At 41.8% G+C, this 21,933-nt stretch overlaps 1 protein-coding gene across 1 annotated transcript in view; it reads right to left on the reverse strand.

The window, feature by feature from the left end:
- RTN4RL1 (reticulon 4 receptor like 1) overlaps nucleotides 1-21,217 on the reverse strand; it is a 254,431-nt gene extending 233,214 nt beyond the window's left edge. The window contains exon 1 of the mRNA XM_077294482.1: nucleotides 20,559-21,217. Within this exon, the coding sequence (XP_077150597.1) occupies nucleotides 20,559-20,571 (13 nt within the window). The 5' untranslated portion in view covers nucleotides 20,572-21,217. The remainder of the gene's footprint in view (nucleotides 1-20,558) is intronic.
- Nucleotides 21,218-21,933: the final 716 nt, after the last annotated feature.

Consider the following 21,933-nt stretch of genomic DNA (forward strand, 5'->3'; position numbering starts at 1 on the left):
CATCAATCCTCGATGCTGAGGTCACGAAACCAGATGTCTACATAAGTCACCCATCAACACCCCAGTGCTACAGCCTATTACACATCTGTCTATCTGTCTTCTTCAATGGCTACAACCTTACCACTGATAAGCACAGATGCTAAACTTGATATTAGCCAAACCGTCTAGAAGAAAACCAACCAAATTGTATTTGATTAAAACAGGGTACCAATGTTTATGGGTAGGCAACAGGCTGCCAAGTACTATCATTTCTATCCTATATTGTCACTAGCTCACTGAAGAGACCAAACTTGGTAAACAGACTCATTTTAAGAGAAACGCTTCATGGGAAAATAGATATCCAAAATAAAATAGATATCCACATAGAGACCCATCTGCAGAAAGCATTGTTTTGGGGGTTTTGCCCCTCATAGGTACAGAGCAGGGCAAAAACCCTGAGACAGTTCTGTCTACAGATGAGCCTCTGTTTGGCTGGTGTGAGCTACTTTCTATCTATATTATTATTAATGGTATACTTCTAATCAGCACAAAACGAGGAGTTATCTGGTTTAAAAAAAACACTTGAAAGAATAATATTATTCAATTCAGAGGTCATAGAAGTGGTGTACCCTGTCCAGCATAAAATACACAGAGTCCTCCTGTATGGAGAGCTGAGCACGTCCATGCATTACATGCAGGTACGGACTGGGGCTGATATTCAGTCCTGGCATTTGAAATCACACAGGCCCATGCTGTCCCCGTCCCCAAGCACCAGATGGGGATATATTACTAATACTACTCTGGTTTGAGGAAATCAAGATATATTTCTAATGATACCTGTGGCCTGCTGGGGTAAGTCACTGAGTCGGCGACTTTGTGTTCCGTCACAACTCTTAACAGTATGGGTGTCTTGAGAACACTGATTCTGTTAACAATGTCAACAAGGCAGCCCAAGACCAGACAGGCCCTTCTGTCATTTGCCAGAATTGCCAGATGGCCAGTCTGGCCCTGATTACATGGACATCCCATAGATTTCAATGAATACTTTATTTCCCCCATAATGGTGCTGTTACTAAACACTTGTTGTTGGTTCCCTCACAGATCGATAGGAATCCTAGTAGCACAACACCATCTAACCAGCTTATCACATTGCAGCCTTCTTAAAAAAATTCTCCAGAGTGGATAGCTGCTCCGAAAGTGTCTATATACTGTACACTTCAATAGCTGTCAGATGACCATGCATGTGTTCTTAATGGGGAGAAGGTAGCAAGCTGTAGACACGTCTGTTGGTGACATAACCACCCTTAAAATTCAGGATTAGGGATGATTTTCACGACGACTTATCCCTACTTCCCCGCTATCATCTGTTATGGTAGAGTCAGGAGGCTAAGATAGTAGGTCTGCCCCACTGAATTTCATCAGGTTTGGTCAAATTTAGTGTCCCTAAGATTCCTAAGATTCCTGAAATCTCTAAAATTTGGCTAACTGCACAGTACTACGCCCCGATACATGACTTTCATGTATATTAGAACTATTTTTGCTACAATCAGAGTGAAGGAAAATATTATTTTTTTCTTCCAAAAGCAGTGCCCCTCCTGCCAACCGGTTGTATATGGTGCTGCATCTTCTTCCAATCGAGGCTGCAGTACTTCACCAGATACAGTTATTGTGCTATTTCTGGAAGAGAACAATGATGTTTTCCTAATTCTGAACAACCCCATAAAGCTTTAAAAGTGATTCAGATTCCTGATAATTTTATAGGAATCATTGTTTATTTTGCGCCTCGTCTTATTGCTTCCTCACTAAATCCTAGCGAGTTAATAAGCATCATTTTCGCTGTTCAGACCATACACCATCAGCCCCCACTTTGTGTAGGTGTAGTAAATGTTTACTGAGTGACAAAATGATGTTTAGTATGATTATTAGAAGCGGGGACCTAGTAATCCACTAAAGTCTTAATATAATATTTTAGGTGGGTAGATGCTGCCAACTCCATGTTAAATTGAACACAATCTAAATATTCATGAAAGAAGCATTGTCAACATTAGCATGCTAAACCATGTATGATCCTAGAAGAGATAAGAAATATGGACAAAGATATTGTGAGATTTGTTGTTCATTTCAAGGTTACTGTGGAACAACAGAAGAAAAGCAATATATCTAAAAAACAGTAGTAAAAAGCTGCAATGCCAACCAGCAAACCACAGCAACATACAAAAATGTTATCTGAACCAGCAACAAAATTTCTCAGCGAGGGCAATTTAGCGCTATAACTGGTAGTAGACATAAAAACTTGACCAAAATCTGACAAGCAGGGGTATTGGTAAACCAGTAATGCCACTTAACCAGTCTTAGATGATGCCATAGAGTGCACCCCTGTAAAGATTTATTATAAAATTCATTAGCACAGAATTTAGATTAAAACAAATAAATGATGTTAAAACTTTGGATATAAACTATTGAAAGCGTTCAGGAGAAAGGGGCGTGGGAGCTACCAACGTGATCCACGACTCCAGCCAAATGAGGTTGAGTCCAATCGACAAAACACAGGTGGGTGCCAATCCCGCTGGAGAGCACATCCGTAACAAAGGAGAAAGAGGAATGGAGGCGGCACTCCGACCCGGTAATAAAAAATATAAAAACTTTATTTAAGGCATGTCAGCCATAGTTAAAAACACGAAAAAACACCTGACGCGTTTCAGACACGTTAACTTAGTCATAGGATGCCAATGGCATGCCATCTTATGACTAAAGGCACAGTTAACGCGCCTGAAATGTGTCAGGTGTTTTTTCATGTTTTGAACTATGGCTGATATGCATTAAATAAAGTTTTTTGCCGCCTCCATTCCTTTTTTTCTTTAGAAAGCATTGTCAGTCGCCACTCACTCCTGATTTGGGAGGTGAGCAGTGCAGATGACGACGCATCCTCACATACCTCCTGGGAGAGAGCACACTCCGCAGGTATTGTGTACGAGATCGTGTACGCGACCCGGCAGACACATGGGGACTCAACATTTTCGACACCGCTAATTTTCCGATGCAGAAATGAACGGGACGAGACGCCTTTTTTTAGCTAATTAAATTTTTCAATTAATAATTGTTTTCACGTGTGCCACCACTTACCAAAGGGCTTATCTCAAAAACAGCATTTATCGATATGTACCTCTTCACAGAACAGATGATAAATGTACGACTGGGTTGAGTTTGACTACTGGGACACCCACCTTTCCTAATAACAGGAATGGAGTAGTAGTGCACATGCGTGACCATCACTTACTACTGTGGATCTATAGGACTTTCCTTCTTGCAATCGATGGAGGTACCAGCAGTTGGGAGCGCCAGCTTTCACACAGTTATCATGCATCCTGTAGATGGGCAAAAAATGCTGATCAAGGGATAACCACTTTAATTTTGGGATGAACAATATAAATTAATGATTTTTGGGGGTAAGTCAGTCTATGTGTTTGAGAGTCCTTTACAATTAAATATTATTTGGATATGGATACATGAAGCATGTGCCAGACAATGCAGATGGAAAGCAACTGATCATCATTTCAGTTTACTGATAAGCTTTGTTTATAAAGTGATTGTTAAAGGTTTTTCCGATAAATCTACTGTTTATTTGTCAAACTGTTGGGTCATTAAGGGTCTATTCATTAACGGACACACAATTTTGCATGTAAACAGCATAACCAAATTAAAAATTGCTCTGGACAGCGTTGTATAGTGTGTTTTTTTTTTTTATAGCATCACAACCAAGTCTTGGCCACCTGCATGCGAGTGTCTATCCTATACGCCCATTTAAAGTGCCGCTCAATTTATTGGATTAATTTTTACATTACAGTGACACTTGATTCTTGTGAAAATATCTTTTTCTTAATCAACGGTATTGGATTTTTCATCATTTTTGAGCAACATGTTGCGTCTTTAGTCAAATTCACAGAATTAATTTGAACCAGTCACAAATTGATTTTCGAAGCCAATATATGACATGAAGAAGCTAAGTGGTATTTTTCTGTACTCTAAAACTCCTCTTGACAACACCTAGACTAGAAACAGAATCGGAACTAACGTCGGTAAGCACCTTGTTCTCCTAATTGAAAAGGACAGTTTAATTCAAGATATCATCAGATGAGCAGCAATTCAGACAAGATAAAGCGATCTTTCATTAGACCACTAGACCTATAAACAATTCCTCACATGTTTACTTCTAAACCACTTACTCCTTTCCCTCGCCCATCTCTAATTCCCCAAATCTTTGTCCGTAGGTCTTTTGACCTGTCTGTTGTAACATGCCTAATTTTTTCATGTGGTCTCCAGTATTTTAGAGTATGTGCACACGTTCAGGATTTTTCGCGTTTTTTCGCGATAAAAACGCATAATAAATGCATACATATGCATTATTATTATTATTATTATTTATTGTTAGAGCGCCATTTATTCCATGGCGCTTTACAAGTAAGGAGGGGTATACATAATAAAAACAAGTACAATAATCTTAAACAATACAAGTCATAACTGGTACAGGAGGAGAGAGGACCCTGCCCGCAAAGGCTCACAATCTACAAGGGATGGGTGAGGATACAGTAGGTGAGGATAGAGCTGGTCATGCAGCGGTTTGGTCGATCGGTGGTTACTGCAGGTTGTAGGCTTGTCGGAAGAGGTGGGTCTTCAGGCTCTTTTTTGAAGGTTTTGATGTCAGGCGAGAGTCTGATGTGTTGTGATAGAGGGTCCCAGAGTAGGGGTGATACGCGAGAGAAATCTTGTATACGATTGTGGGAAGAGGAGATAAGAGGGGAGTAGAGAAGGAGATCTTGTGAGGATCGGAGGTTGCGTGTAGGAAAGTACCGGGAGACGAGAACACAGATGTGAGGAGGAGACAGGTTGTGGATGGCTTTGTACGTCATGGTTGGGGTTTTGTACTGGAGTCTCTGGGCAATGGGGAGCCAGTGAAGGGATTGACAGAGGGGAGAGGCTGGGGAATAGCAAGGGGACAGGTGGATTAGTCGGGCAGCAGAGTTTAGAATAGATTGGAGGGGTGCGAGAGTGTTAGAGGGGAGGCCACAGAGCAGGAGGTTGCAGTAGTCAAGGCGAGAGATTATGAGGGCATGGACTAGGGTTTTTGCAGATTCTTGGTTGAGGAATGTACGGATTCGTGAAATATTTTTGAGTTGAAGTCGGCAGGAAGTGGAAAGGGCTTGGATATGTGGTTTGAAGGAGAGATCAGCGTCAAGGATTACCCCGAGTCAGCGAGCTTGTGGGACTGGGGAGAGTGGGCAGCCATTTACTGTAATGGATAGATTCATTGGGGGGTCGCGTGAGATGGGGGAAAGATGATGAATTCTGCTTTGTCCATGTTAAGATTCAGAAATCTAGCAGAGAAGAAGGATGAAATGGCGGATAGACATTGAGGGATTCTGGTTAGTAGGGAGGTGATATCTGGTCCAGAGATGTAGATCTGTGTGTCATCAGCATAGAGGTGATACTGAAAGCCACGAGATTCTATGAGCTGTCCCAGGCCAAAGGTGTAAATGGAGAAGAGCAGGGGCCCTAGGACTGAACCTTGTGGAAGTCCGACAGGTAGGGGGCGAGGTGAGGAGGTGGTGTGTGAGTGGGAGACACTGAATGTCCGGTCTGTTAGGTATGATGAGATCCAGGATAGGGCCAAGTCTGTGATGCCAAGGGATGAGAGGGTCTGTAATAATAGGGCAGCCGACAGGTCGAGGAGGAGGACAGAGTAATGTCGCTTGCTCTTGGTGGTTAAGAGGTCATTGGTGACCTTAGTTAGGGCAGTTTCAGTGGAATGGTGTGACCGGAAGCCAGATTGTGAGCAGTCAAAGAGAGAGCAAGAAGAGAGATGGGAGGACAGTTCATGGTAGACGTGTTGTTCCAGTAGTTTGGAGGCATAGGGGAGAAGTGATATAGGGCGATAGCTAGATACAGAGGATGGGTCAAGAGAAGGATTTTTGAGGATAGGTGTGATTGAGGCATGTTTAAAGCTTGAGGGGAAAACATCAGTTGTTAGTGATAGGTTGAAGAGATGGGTTAGGGTTGGGATGAAGACTGTGGTGAGGTTTGGGATGAAGTGGGATGGGAGCGGGTCAAGTGCACAGGTGGTGAGATGCGATCTTGAAAGTAGAGTGGAGACTTGATCTTCTGTAATGGTGGAGAAGTTGGTTTTGGAGGTGGAGGGCTGGGAAGTCGGGAGGAAGGGCTCTGGGGTTGTTGACCAAAACTGTCTCTGATGTTCTCAATCTTCTGCTTGAAAAATGAGGCAAAGTCTTCAGCTGAGATAAGTGGGGAGGGAGGAGGTGCTGGGGGACGGAGGAGAGAATTGAAGGTGTTGAATAACTGTTTAGGGTTGTGAGACAGGGAGGATATGAGAGATGAGAAGTAGTTTTGTTTAGCTGTGGCGAGTGTGGTCTTGAAAGTAGTGAGGGACTGTTTGAATGCAATGAAGTGTTCTTTGGAGTGGGATCTTTTCCATCTGCGCTCAGCAGCCCTGGGAGCTCGTCTCAGTTCTTTGGTCAGGCTGGTGTGCCAGGGCTGTCTGTTGATTTTGCGAGCTTTGGTATGTGTAAGTGGGGCAGCAGATTCCAAAGCTACAGCTATTGTGGTGTTATATAGAGCGGCAGCGTCATCCGCATTGTGTAAGGAACTTATATCTGTGAGAGGGAGGAGGGATTCAGAGAATGAATGTAGGTCAAGATGTTTAAGATTTCTGCGAGGGTGTGAAAGTTTGTGGGGTGGGGATTGTAGACATGGAGTGGAGAGGGAAGAGAATGTGAGAAGGTTGTGGTCAGAGAGAGGAAGAGGTGAGTTAGAGAGGTTAGATAGGGAGCAGAGGCGGGTGAAGATGAAGTCCAGTGTGTGACCATCTTTGTGGGTGGCTGTAGAAGACCATTGAGTGAGGCCAAAGGAGGAAGTGAGAGATAGAAGTTTAGTGGCAGCTGAGAGGGAAGTGTCAATGGGGAGGTTGAAGTCGCCCATGATGATAGTGGCGATGTCCGCGGAAAGGAAATGAAGTAGCCAGGTGGTGAAGTGGTCAAAGAAGGTGGTGGCTGGCCCTGGGGGCGGTAAATGAAAGCCAGTTGGAGGTTGGAGGGGGGCTAGATGCGCACAGAGTGCACCTCAAAGGAATGGAGGGTGACAGAGGGTGGCAGAGGGATTGGGGTGAAGGAGCAGTTATCTGACAGGAGAAAACCCACTCCTCCGCCATGTTTGCTGGTGGGGCAGGAAGTGTGAAAAAGGTGGAAGCCACCGTAAGAGAGTGCAGCAGGGGAGGCTGTGTCAGAAGGGGTGAGCCAGGTTTTGGTGATGGCGAGGAAGGAAAGTTTGGTAGTAACAAAAAGATCATGGATGTAGGAAAGCTTGTTGCAGACATATGCATCCTATCATTTAGAATGCATTAAGCAATTTTTGTGCACATGGTGCGTTTTTTTCTGCGAAAAAAACGCATTGCGGTAAAAAAAGCAGCATGTTCATTAATTTTGCAGATTTTTCGCGTTTTTCCCGTTATTTAATGCATTGGAAAAAAACACGTCAAAAAATGCGCAAAAACTGCGTCAAAAACGCATGTGGATTTCTGGCAGAAATTTCCGGTTTTTGTCAGGAAATTTCTGCAAGAAATCCTGAACGTGTGCACATACCCTGAATCTGGCTTGTTGTTTTTTTTACAGTAACCAAATCCTTAACATATTCACCAAGCAAAACATGACATGCAAGACGGCTGTTAAAAGTATAAATGGCAGGAAAAAGTCCAAATTGAATTTTCCTAAGTGGCCATTTAGTTCTTGTTAAATCTTATTTCCTAACACTTTCCATTTTATCCCATTTAGTCACATTCATCTTTCTTCTATTTTCTCAGTATTGTTACTTTTTGCTGTTTGCGTATCTTATTCTCATTCCATTCGGCTAGGTTATTCTGTTTTCTATCTTATCTTGCCCCGATTTATACATTTTCGCTTTCTCCTACCTTAATCTCTGGGTGGGATTCACAAAAATGAACCATACAAACTAATGGATTTTATGGGTCAGCCCAGAACCAAGATAACAGAGCTTTCCAGATAAAAATACAATTCTAAATCGTGAAAGTGTTGTAAGGGTTATTCATATAGCTGAATAATAATAGCAAAAAAATAAGGCTGATATTTTGTAAGATAAGGATAAACTATATCTAACAATAACAACTAATCAGACCATGGCCAGTTGTTTCATTTTATTACCTGATTGATGGTTTCTGGGTAATATTTTTTGGCAATTCTAAGGCAAAATGTTTTACTATTTCATACAGTACAGACCAAAAGTTTGGACACACCTTCTCATTTAAAGATTTTTCTGTATTTTCATGACTAAGAAAATTGTACATTCACGATGAAGGCATCAAAACTATGAATTAACTCATGTGGAATTATATACTTAACAAAAAAAGAGTGAAAAACCTGAAATTATGTCTTATATTCTAGGTTCTTCAAAGTAGCCACCTTTTGCTTTGATGACTGCTTTGCACACTCTTGGCATTTTCTTGATGAGCTTCAAGACGTAGTCACCGGGAAAGGTTTTCACTTCACAGTTGTGCCCTGTCAGTAAGTGGGATTTCTTGCCTTATAAATGGGGTTTGGACCATCAGTTGTGTTGTGCAGAAGTCTGGTGGATACACAGCTGATAGTCCTACTGAATAGACTGCTAGAATTTGTATTCTGGCAAGAAAAAAGCAGCTAAGTAAAGAAAAACGAGTGGCAATCATTACTTTAAGAAATGAAGGTCAGTCAGTCCGAAAAATTTGGAAAACTTTGAAAGTGTGTCCAAGTGCAATGGAAAAAACCATCAAGTGCTGCTAAGAAACTGGCTCACATGAGGACCGCCCCAGGAAAGGAAGACCAAGAGTCACCTCTGCTTCTGAGGATCAGTTTATCTGAGTCACCAGCCTCAGAAATTGCAGGTTAACATCAGCTCAGATTAGAGACCAGGTCAATGCCACACAGAGTTCTAGCAGCAGACACATCTCTACAACAACTGTTAAGAGGAGACTTTGTGCAGCAGGCCTTCATGGTAAAATAGCTGCTAGGAAACCACTGCTAAGGACAGGCAACAAGCAGAAGAGACTTGTTTGGGCTAAAGAACACAAGGAATGGACATTAGACCAGTGGAAATCTATGCTTTGGTCTGATGGGTCCAAATTTGAGATCTTTGGTTCCAACCACCGTGTCTTTGTGCGACACAGAAAAGGTAAACGGATGCACTCTACATGCCTGGTTCCCACCGTGAAGCATGGAGGAGAAGGTGTGGGGGTGCTTTGCTGGTAATACTGTTGGGGATTTATTCAAAATTTAAATCATACTGAACCAGCATGGCTGCCACAGCATCTTGCAGTGGCATGCTATTCCATCTGGTTTTGCGTTTAGTTGGACCATCATTTATTTTTTAACAGGACAATGACCCCAAACACACCTCCAGGCTGTGTAAGGGCTATTTGACCAAGAAGGAGAGTGATGGGGTGCTACGCCAGATGACCTGGCCTCCACAGTCACCAGACCTGAACCCAATCGAGATGGTTTAGGATGAGCTGGACCGCAGAGTGAAGGCAAAAGGGCCAACAAGTGCTAAGCATCTCTGGGAACTCCTTCAAGATTGTTGGAAGACCATTCCCGTTGGCTACCTCTTGAAGCTCATCAAGAGAATGCCAAGAGTGTGCAAAGCAGTCATCAAAGCAAAAGGTGGCTACTTTGAAGAACCTAGAATATAAGACATAATTTCAGGTGTTTCACACTTTTTTGTTAAGTATATAATTCCACATGTGTTAATTCATAGTTTTGATGCCTTCAGTGTAAATGTACAAGTTTCATAGTCATGAAAATACAGAGAAATCTTTAAATGAGAAGGTGTGTCCAAACTTTTGGTCTGTACTGTATATTTTAATTACAATTTGATATTTTTTATCGAATTCGGATTTCTAGATAAATAACTATTCAGTCAGATCTAGATGTCAAGAGTATAACAAGTGACTTATAAAAGTCAAAGAACATATTCTACAGTCGTGCTGACCTTGGTATCCTCAAACTAAATGGCTCTCTACGATTCATGACTTTAGGCCCTTATATAGAACTCCATCATCTCTATGTCCCTACAGTTCTTTTATATGCTTAGAATTGTGCTATATAAATAAAAAAGTGTACAAAAAGTGAGGACACTTTAATGACCCATCTCAAAGGTCTCTTTTTGGTTACAGAAACACCAGAAGGGAGCCTTTCCCCACTTTTGTACACTTTCTTTGAAGTGCTGCCTGCTGTTTTTATAACTTATATAGTGAATCTCTGGTCAGTGTACATGGGCTTGCACACAATATTCTTAGATAGATAGATAGATAGATAGATAGATAGATAGATAGATAGATAGATAGAGATCAAGGTTTAAGCAGGGTCAGCATAGTGTGATCCGATTATCTTGGATGAGGAAGAATAAGGAGAAAAAAATATCTCTATCTTCTCCATTTTGTCAGTCAGCGGAAACTGAACGTCATCCGAGTGCAGTCCAATGATTTCCACACACTCATTGATTTGCATGGCTGAGTGCGATCCGAATATTGGATCAAACTTAGACATGCTGCGATTTATCCCTTGGACGGGCTTAGAAAAGAATAACAACACAGCTCTGGCAAAAATTAAGAGACCATTGCAAAATTTTCAGTTTAGCTGATTTTTCTCTTTATAGGTATATTTAAAATAAAATGTAAATTTCTCTTTTATTCTATAAACTTCTGACATGTCTCCGAAGTTCATTTAGTATTTATTTTCTAAAAATGAGAAATGGTCAAAATTTTTAAAAAAATGCATTGCTTACAGACCTCAAATAATGCAAAGAAAACAAGATCCTAATCATTTAGAAACAACAATACTAATGTTTTAACTCAGGAAGAGTTCAGAAATCAATATTTTGTGGAATAACCATGATTTTTAATCACAGCGTTCATGCGTCTTGGCATGCTTTCCACCAGTCTTTCACACTGCTTTTGGGTGACCTTATGCCACTCCTGGTATAAAAATGTAAGCAGTTCTTCTTAGTTTCATGGCTTGTGATTATCCATCTTCCTCTTGACTACATTCCAGAGGTTTTCAATGGGGTTCAGGTCTGGAGATTGGGTTGGCCATGGCAGGGAGTTGATGTGGTGGTCCTTCATCCACACCTTGATTGACCTAGCTGTGGCATGGCGCATTGTGCTGCTGGAAAAACGAGTCCTCAGAGTTGGGGAACATTGCCTGAGCAGAAGGAATCAACTGTTTTTCCAGGATAACCTTGTATGCAGCTTGATTCATACGTCCTTCGCAAAGATTAACCTGCCCAATTCCAGCCTTGCTGAAGCATCCCCAGATCATCACCAATCCTCCACCAAATTTCACAGTGGGTGCAAGACACTGTGGCTTGTACACCTCTCCAGGTCTCCGTCTAACTATTAGATGACAGAGAAGATTACCTTACTACAGTCCTCTATGGTCCAATCCTTACTGTGTTTGGCAAACTTCAGCCTGGCTCTCCTTTGCTTCTCATTGATAAAAGGCTTTTTTCCAGCTTTACATGACTTGAGTCCTGCCTCTAGGAACCTGTTACGAACTGTTCTTGTTGTGCACTTCAACCCAACTGCCATTTGCCATTCCTTTCGTAGGTCACTTGATGACATTCTGCAGTTGCTGAGTGACATTCAAATAAGATGACGGTCATCCTGGTCAGAGAAGATTAGTTTTCGTCCTCTGCCGTCTGTAGCTTCATTGTCCCCCAATGCCTTGTTGTAATGAATGGACTGCCATCTTAAAAATTTTAAGGATGGACGCTCACTGTATCCCTCTGCTGGTAAAGCCAGAATTGAGCCCTTCTTTTCCTCACTCATGGCAGCACTCTTATTTCAAAAAATTGAAAAGTTATATTCATTCCAAGCCCAAGTGGATAAAGTTTTGGCTTTGGCAATTAACTTTTTAGAAATGGGAGTGCTGCTATTTTCTATTGTATATACAGGCAAAAATTAAGAGACCACTGCACAGTTTTATAAACATCAGCTTCTCTACACGTCTGACAGCCATTCCATTCCAGTGTCAGTTGAATTCCAACCAGAGTACACCTCATTCTACTTAATGTGCTTCTGATTAGGTGATCACCTGAACCAAACCTTATTTAACAAAGGAAAGTATAAAAAACCCTGCTGTGGTGTTCACAATCCTCTTGCAGTAGGTCAAGCTGGATGACAAAACAAGTGCTAGTAATATCCCAAAAGTAATAGGCATGAAAAAATAACTTTTAACCATGCCAAAGGAGTTGAAAAGAAAAGTCTTTCTTAATTTTTTGTATTTTATAGTCTTTATGGTCTGAATTCTGTGGCTTCCACCCGCACCTTTTGTTTGGTGCTGCTTTCTCTCCATTTTTGGAATTCTACATACATATACGGTATATGCCACACTGGCATACCTAGAACTAACCCCTAATTACCCCTACTCCACTTCACTTCTGCACTTCATATCATCATGACATCATGCTATATAACATCCATCTACATTATAACAATGAAATATTCATTTGTCTAGTGAGAAAGCTTCTTATATTGATTGATATCAAATACATACTCCTGCACTTTTCGCACTACTATTCTCGACGTGCCAGTTACAACTGCAACCCCGTATAGCTACATCCCGCTCTATAAACACTAACATGATGACATCAAAGCTGAAATATTACAACAGATGATATCCTAAGTATTAGGGCTCACTCATACAAGCATATACATCGGCTGAGAGCTATAGGATGTGTTATTGGATAACACTCGGTCCAATATTACACTATGGGGCAGTGCAGATCTGCTATTTTTTATCTACAGACCGATTTGGCATGAGGAAAAAAAATCATAGAATGCTGCAAGTGGCTCCAGAATTCAGACCACATGCACTCATACAAGTCTATGGGTGTGTGTGAAACATCAGACTTCGCTCGGACTCATCCAAGTGCAGTCCGACATCCGTGGACTCGTACAATGGAGAAGATGGAGAAATTAAGTTCTCCATCTTCTCCATACCTGTGATCTTATTCTCGTAAGCGAGAGAATAGGATCACACTAAGATGACGCTCGGATCAAACTCTGAGCCAAGTGTCATTAGCATAATCGGCCCGATTCTCTCTCATGAGACAAAGTCATCACTCGCGTGGCCCCATCTTAGAATATAAAATTGCTTGTCAGTAGTTGTACTGCACTTTGTTATTCTTTGTAATATTCCTTATTTGTATCTCTCCTTTTTCAGTCTTCTTGCTTCATGACGCATTTCTTGTAAGCAGATCTCTGGTCAGACAATATAGGGACTCCTTGCTGCTCCTCAAGCAAAATTCTCTCTAACCCTCCCTTCCGCCCACACCATTTACTGGGAACCATTAAACCCAGAGGAGAGACAGTGTGGCGAGAGAGTGCAGCCCAGCCCTGATCTAACTCTCACTAAATAATTCAGAGCTTGCATTAACTTATAAATGAGTGTGTTTGACTGATTTTGTGGTTGATGTACAGATAAATTCTAATGAAAGACAGCTACAAAATTTTAAATTATTAATTACACTGCCACTTAACAAAGCTCAGGCTGGCACTCGATGCTTAACAAGATGCAACTTTAAGACTCCCAATTCGCCCAAAGGCTTCAAGTTGGTTTTTACCAATCAGCTAGACTGCATCAACTTTTTTTTACAACCCACCCCCATCCCTTAAAATAAATAAAGAGGTTATTATTTTATTAACATATGCTAGACAAGGGAGAACAAGCAGATGAACGCCTTTCACATTACACTCTGTCTTGGGAAAGATATAGTGATAAGACCTGAAGACACCGTACAGGCAGAGAACTAACCAGCAGGACATTGTAACTACTCTGCTCTAAGGCCTGTGTTCATATGCCAGGAAAAATAGACATGTGACGAAACAAATCTATGGCTACCCTGCGCTTTGCCTGCAGCCACTAATGTCATGCAAATTAACATTTAATGTTCCAGTGCTGTCAATCTGCATAGATTTGCAAACTGAAATCTATAGGAAAGTGCTAACCTGTTTATCCTGCCTTGTTCCTAGCAACACTCAACACTACATTTAATTACTCAAGGCACAAGGGAATTGAAAAAAAAAAATGCGCACGTAACCGGGATTAGGCAATTAGACAATTTAGTCTTTATGAACAACCATTTTAACCAATGCTGATTTTCCCCTACATGAAAAGAGATAACAGATATTAAAAAATATATTATTATATATTTATTCTATAAAAGGATTATAGATATTTAGATAAGAATGAAATTTACATTTTTCATGGAAAAATGGGTGAAAAGCCCCCCAAGGTTATCACCAAAACCTCTTGTACACACATCTAAATAATGGGGCAGAGCTTCAAAGTCAGATAGTGAGAAAATGGATTTTAATCAGCCCATGCAACCTGTCGGATCAAAATAGCAGAGAATGACTGTGCCATTTTGAGCCGAAGCATTGCATAGGCTGAAGAAAATCCATTTTCTCACCATTTGACTTTGGAGTGCTGCCCACTTTTTTGGGATGTAGATAGATAGATAGATAGATAGATAGATAGATAGATAGATAGATAGATAGATAGATAGATAGAGATCAGGGTTTAAGCAGGGTCAGCATAGTGCGATCCGATTATCTTGGATGAGGAGAATAAGGAGAAAAAAGTCTCTATCTTCTCCATTTTGTCAGTCAGCGGAAACTGAACGTCATCTGAGTGCAGTCCAATGATTTCCACACACTCATTGATTTGCATGGCTGAGTGCGATCCGAATATTGGATCAAACTTAGACATGCTGCGATTTATCCCTTGGACGGGCTTAGAAAAGAATAACATTGAACAGCGTCCAATCCAGGTGAAGTAGTTGGAAAAAGCTTTATTCCACCATGAAAAAGTACGACGTTTCGACCAGCAAGAGGTCTTTGCTGGTTGAAACGTCGTACTTTTTCATGGCGGAATAATGCTTCTTCCAACTACTTCGCCTGCACTGGACGCTCTTCTAACTTCTTCTTGATTGCTGTCGCTTCGAAGTGGGTTCCTTGGATCAAGAACGGGCGTCCTAACTTAGTGAGTGCTGTCAGCTTTTCTTCTATGTATGTAAAGAATAACATTGGTCCGAGTGCGATCCAATGTTTTGTCAAATTGCACTTGAATGGAAAATATGGTGGTGTGTACCTGCCCTAATATGGGGCAATTAGCTTCTGTCTCATAAGGTTTTTGCCTTCCTCTGGGTCAACTTGTTGGGTTATAGGTTAAACTCGATGGATTTGTGTTTTCTTTCAACTATGAAACTGTGATCAATTAAACAATTGATCGATAGACATCACATAAATCTATAGCTTACATCCAAATTATTTGAAACCATAAATATGGAGACTAAAGACATATCACACAATGCCTTAGATTATTTTACTTCCCATCGATCTACTATACAACTATGGCCCCATAACTCATCTTAAGCACGTAGTGACACCACAAATGAATGACGGCCAGTGTAGCTGCCTAGTAATATACTGTAGAAATACACAGGAGCCTTGAATCCAAAGTTTGATATACAATAATGTAATAATACTAATTAGAAAATGTTAACATTAAACTGATCATTCCATTAAAAGCACTGATTACTAATTACAATAGTTTAAAAAACGAAGTGTAGAGCTAGTAAAAAGAAATTAGCCAAAACGTCAGCATTTGCTTTTTTTGGTAGTTTTCCAATGGTCACCTTTTTGATGTTGTATTTAAAAAAAAAATCAGTGTATGCAGAAATGCTGGAAAATGGATCCATAGTTCAGCTCAGGTATAAATGGATCCACAGTTCAGGTAATAAATGGTAATAATAACGTAAAATATTATCACCTGCCCCTGTGTACTGAATACATGTACTGGACCATTACCACAATATAGAGCGAATTAGATGAAAGACAGATTTTGTTCAACTTTAGTATTCTTGCTCCACGCTTCCTACTGACTTGTCAAAATTATGCCGAGTCCATTTCCTTTATCAATTTCACATATGAATAGTTTTCTTGGAGGGGGATCTGTATGAGAAGAAATCATTGCAACAGCATAAGCACCTTGGTGGATACCTTAAAACGCTGTAGTTAATGTTCTGCATAAAAATATGGCATCATATATTAAGCAGTTGTTAAGACTGAAAGGCTTTAAAGAATCAATGTTCCCATTAATGGAGGCCTCCAAGGGTTCACTTTTCTGGCTGCTTTATGCCCTTGAACACTCTTCAAGGACAAGTGGAGGGAAAGCATCAAACTGTGAGTGGAGATCTCGGTTGATTAGTACAGTAGACCTGAAGTCTTCCTCTGAAGGACGGAGTCAATATGGCACAGGTTCAGAGTTATTTAGGCAAGATGAAATATTAAACCATAGTTTATAGAGAGGAAATGAACTACCCGGGAGAAACGCCATCTTATTATTATTATTGTTTTCTCATTCGTGAGCAGAAGAATTATTTTTTCCAGTAACCTGTCACCTTGACACCAAGGCAAAGGGGAGTGACCCGCTCAACTCTGCTGGGTATAGAAGAAGCAAATATATCATAGAAATCGGAATTCCCAGGGGGTAAAATTCCATAGGAAGCTACAGCTGTAGGAGATCTTGACAAGAGCATTAGAAGAGCCTCTACGGGGTATTGTGCCACAAACCCATCCTCTGAAACGCTTGCTTCAACAAATTTATGGAGCATAGCGTTTTTAGGAAGCACGCACTTCGTTTTAACATAAACCCATCCTACGGAGCACAGCCATATTTAGTGTAAGCAGCTCATGAAGTGTGAAGCCTGTTAACACCATCGCTCCCTGAACGTAGGCACCTAATTCCCTGGTGGCTAGTCATCTCAGGGTTAATGCAGTGCTTTTTTTTTTTACACAAACTAGGTCTGACTGAGTTATCCTCAGGAGATGGTTTGGAAATATCATTTCAGACACTTGCTCCATGCCCACTTCCCAGTCCTTTTCCCTCCAAGATGCAGCATGTCTCTCACACCTTTAATAACCTGCTGATGTGATCCATGCTAATCTGCTGTGTCCCTGCTCCCTTAGGGAATTACATCACCATCTGTTTTCTTCTATTTGACTTTTTTAATGCAAGGATAATGTGTTTATCTCCAGCCCTGGACGTACCGCCCAGTTGTGACCAACTGCCACCCCAACCCCGTCACCACCACAACAACCCAGTACCAGCTGTTTGGCGTCCTGGAGTGATGTGCGAGGCAGCGCCAGCTTCCCAGGACACCGACATAAAAGCCTCTTATTATTCTGGCAATATAACCCTAAATTCCTTTATGAATTATTGATCAGTCTGCACAACGGTCCTGCAGTACACACAGGTACAGATTTCAATAAGCAGCCTGGAATAATAAAACCCAAGGCTTCTTATGTCTGTGTACACCCCAGAACTATATTTCACACAGAAGTAGATATATAGATGAATACAAGCGCCGCAGTGGAGCAATTGGATTCCCGCGTCTTGGCAGCGAGGGACTGACACTCCTGAATGGGAAGACTTTGGTTAGTAGCAGTAACAGTTGACAACTTAAGTTTGTTATCCATACAGTACCTTAAAGGAACCCCCAATCCTAAAGTCTACATTTTCTGTGCATCTGAATCTGATTTCTACCCTTTTAATAGCCATTTAAGGCTAGTGATAGGTTAACTTTTTTCTTGTTTTGACTCTTTTTCGACTCTAGTCCTGAGATCCTCCAGAACCATAGGTTCCAGGACAGTATTTGCCGGTCGTGAGTCGTTTATCTAGAACTTGTATAAATAAGCTGGATTAATAATAATAAATGAGGTACAACTATGTGAATGACTGTACATAGAGATCATAGGCATGGACCAGGGAAATCAGCTAGAATTGGGGCACAGATGACTTAAGAATGTCAGGTGCAAAGGTGGCACTTACTATTAGAGGGAGAGAGGAGAGTGGGGCAGAGAAAAGGACAGAGAACGGTCACACTATGTGGGCATACAGTTAAAACATCCAGGTAACTCTACTGTATCCAATTTATACCGCCACTATCACCCCACAGTGTCCGAGGGAACGTTATAATGGATACGACGAGTTCAAGCTTCAAGAAGTTTGATATTTTTTTGCATGTGTCACATGTTCCGTACGTCTATTCCATTTATCGCCTATACATCTACTGCACCTATCCATCTATCATCAATCTAGCCATCAATCCGCTATAAGGAATCTCTGTATACAGAAAGATTTTAGCTATAACCCCAGCCATATCTGTCTCCATGAGCATCACAGACAAGGACAGAACCCCTTATAATGACACCCCCTGCTATTCTTCATGGGTGATGAGAAGTCAACCAGTCAGCTAGAGCTGAGCTTCTCAATGATCTGAATGATCCGGCACTTTGAAAACAGCAGGAAGGTGTTAATTATCCCTGCCTGGCCTCCTCACTGTCACACAGGGCTCCCAGCCTCTAAGAACTTCAGACACCTCACAGAAACAATGGGTTAATTCCCATACACAGTAATAAGAATGCCTGCTGCAGAGTGCTGCGGGGGCCACAGGGGCCAAACAATCTTATTCCTTCCCAGATCAAGAGATGTGAAGATATTTCTGAGCAACATGAATTATTCAGCATTAGGACAGTGAGATTCAGCGCATCCACAGCACATATGTGTGATGTCGGGGTAATATGTCAGGCTGGGGTCTATGGCACATACTGTCACTAAGTGAGAGCCAAACTGCAAGGACATTCCTGCTTCTTCCACATATGTATAACATGTAGGACAGGCACCAGCGCCACATGTGTGGTGTGCCACTAGGACTTGTCATCACAACTTACAACATACATGTAAGTCTGAGAAATATATAGCACTTATAGGTATGTGTGATGTATGCATAATGTGTAACACTGACACATATAGTACTTATAGGTATGTGTGATGTATGCATAATGTGTAACACTGACACATATAGTACTTATAGGTATGTGTGATGTATGCATAATGTGTAATACTGACACATATAGTACTTATAGGTATGTGTGATATATGCATAATGTGTAATACTGACACATATAGTACTTATAGGTATGTGTGATGTATGTATAATGTGTAACACTGACATAAATAGCACTTATAGGTATGTGTGATGTATGCATAATGTGTAATACTGACACATATAGTACTTATAGGTATGTGTGATATATGCATAATGTGTAATACTGACATAAATAGCACTTATAGGTATGTGTGATGTATGTATAATGTGTAATACTGACACATATAGTACGTATAGGCATGTGTGATATATGCATAATGTGTAATACTAACACATATAGCACTTATAGGTATGTGTGATGTGTGTATAATGTGTAACTAGCACACATAGTACTTATAGGTATGTGTGATGTATGTATAATGTGTAATACTGTCTGACACATATAGTACTTATAGGTATGTGTGATGTGTATATAATGTATATTTGACACATAGAGTACTTATAGGTATGTGTGATGTGTGTATAATGTGTAGCTAGCACATATAGTACTTATAGGTATGTGTGATGCGTGTATAATGTGTAACTAGCACATATAGTACTTATAGGTATGTGTGATGTGTGTATAATGTGTAATACTGTCTGACACAGATAGAACTTATAGGTATGTGTGATGTATGTATAATGTGTAATACTGTCTGACACATATAGAACTTATAGGTATGTGTGATGTATGTATAATGTGTAACATTGACACATATAGTACTTATAGGTATGTGTGATGTGTGTGTAATATGTGACACTGACACATCGAGCACTTATAGTTCTATATGTGTGATGAGTGTATAATATAACACTGGCATTTGTAAGACAGTGTGATTGGTAATATGTATTTAACATGTAACACATGCATATAAAACTCTTAAAGATGTGTGATGTGTGTCTAATATGTAACACTGGTATATATAGCACATATAGGCATGAGTAGTGTGTGTATAATATTTAACACTGGCAACTATGACACATATATCTGTGTATGTGTGTATAACATGTAACCCAGGCACATATAGCATGTAAGATATGTAACATTTCCTGCAGCACTCACATATGTGCGATGCATGTATAGTATGTGACACATATAGCGCTTACATCAGGGTATGTGTGTATAACATGTAACTATGACATCTGTAAGCCTTCTAGGTATGTATGTATAACATGACACATATTGCATGTACAGCATGTATAACATGTAGCACATATACTGTGTGTATGACAGGTAACCTCCGCACCTATAGCTCAGGTACATACAAGTGATGCCTGTGTGATATACAGTACGCCAGCAGCACCTCTGGCACGTGTATGTATGGGTGATGGGTGTATAACCTGCACCACTGGCACAGATGGTCCTTACACCTATGAGCGATGTGTGTAGAATGTGCCAGTGGTGCCCAGGTCACTTATACCCATGTGTGCTGTGTGCATTACATGTAAACCAGGTGCCAACAGCAGATCCACAGCCGAAAAGTAAAGTGTAAAGCTGTCATCCTGGTGCCCGCATCCACTGAGGGTCCTACCTGTGCGCTGCATGATGCCACCTGTGAGCCTCTCAGGGGCACGGGCTCCTGCGGGCACTCCTGAGACACAGCAGCTTAATCCGAGAGGCAGGAGCCGGAGCCTTCCCCTCCCAGGTGTTCCCTTCTACTTAGTGTCCCGCCGAAGAGGCGATCAATCCGAGCACGGTCCGGGAGCACGGTCCGGGAGCACAGTCCGGGAGGTGGCGGAGCCTCCGCTGAAGTCTGCGGCTGCCGCTGCCGTGTAGTCTGCGTCCTCGGAGCCCGGCTCTCCGCTACGATCCTGAGCTGCCGGCTGGAGAGGATGGCCGCCCCCGGAGCAGCGCTGGGGTAGACCGCTGGCTATGGAGCCCTTCTCCTTCTCCCAGTTTTGTCTCTCCTCTGGGTATTTAGGGGGGGAAGACGCCCCCCTTTTTGGCTGAGAAATGTTCACACCTCTCCACCCCCTTAGTGTTGGGGGAAAAGAGTCTAAAGAGAGTCATTGAGCCCCTTGTCACCAGTAACTGTGCCAGGGCTGAGAGACTGCCAGAGACAGCCAGAGATGACAAGAGACAGAGCCTCCCTTCTTCCTCCCTGTGTATAATGTATCTGTCTGAGCTCCAGCCTTCCTCACTCCCTCTCTCCTCCTCCCACTTTTCCTTACCTTTCTCCACTTATCGCTTCATACCTGGCTGTCTCTCTCAGCGCTGCTCTCTAGATCTTCCTACCTGGCTGTCTCTCTCAGCCCTGCTCTCTAGATCTTCATACCTGGCTGTCTCTCTCAGCCCTGCTCTCTAGATCTTCCTACCTGGCTGTCTCTACCTGCTCTGCACTCTAGACCTTCATACCTGGCTGTCCCTCTCAGCTCTGCACTCTAGACCTTCATACCTGGCTGTCTCTCTACTGCACTCTAGACCTTCATACCTGGCTGTCCCTCTCAGCTCTGCACTCTAGACCTTCCTACCTGGCTGTCTCTCTACTGCACTCTAGACCTTCATACCTGGCTGTCTCTCTACTGCACTTTAGATCTTCATACCTGGCTGTCTCTCTCAGCCCTGCTCTCTAGATCTTCATACCTGGCTGTCCCTCTCAGTACTGCACTCTAGATCTTCCTACCTGGCTGTCTCTCTACTGCACTCTAGATCTTCCTACCTGGCTGTCTCTACCAGCACTGCACTCTAGATCTTCCTACCTGGCTGTCTCTCTCAGCTCTGCACTCTAGACCTTCATACCTGGCTGTCTCTCTACTGCACTCTAGACCTTCATACCTGGCTGTCTCTCTACTGCACTCTAAATCTTCATACCTGGCTGTCTCTCTCAGCTCTGCACTCTAGACCTTCCTACCTGGCTGTCTCTCTACTGCACTCTAGACCTTCCTACCTGGCTGTCCCTCTCAGTG

This window comes from Ranitomeya variabilis, chromosome 3, assembly GCF_051348905.1.
Source record: "Ranitomeya variabilis isolate aRanVar5 chromosome 3, aRanVar5.hap1, whole genome shotgun sequence".
Taxonomy (NCBI): domain Eukaryota; kingdom Metazoa; phylum Chordata; class Amphibia; order Anura; family Dendrobatidae; genus Ranitomeya; species Ranitomeya variabilis.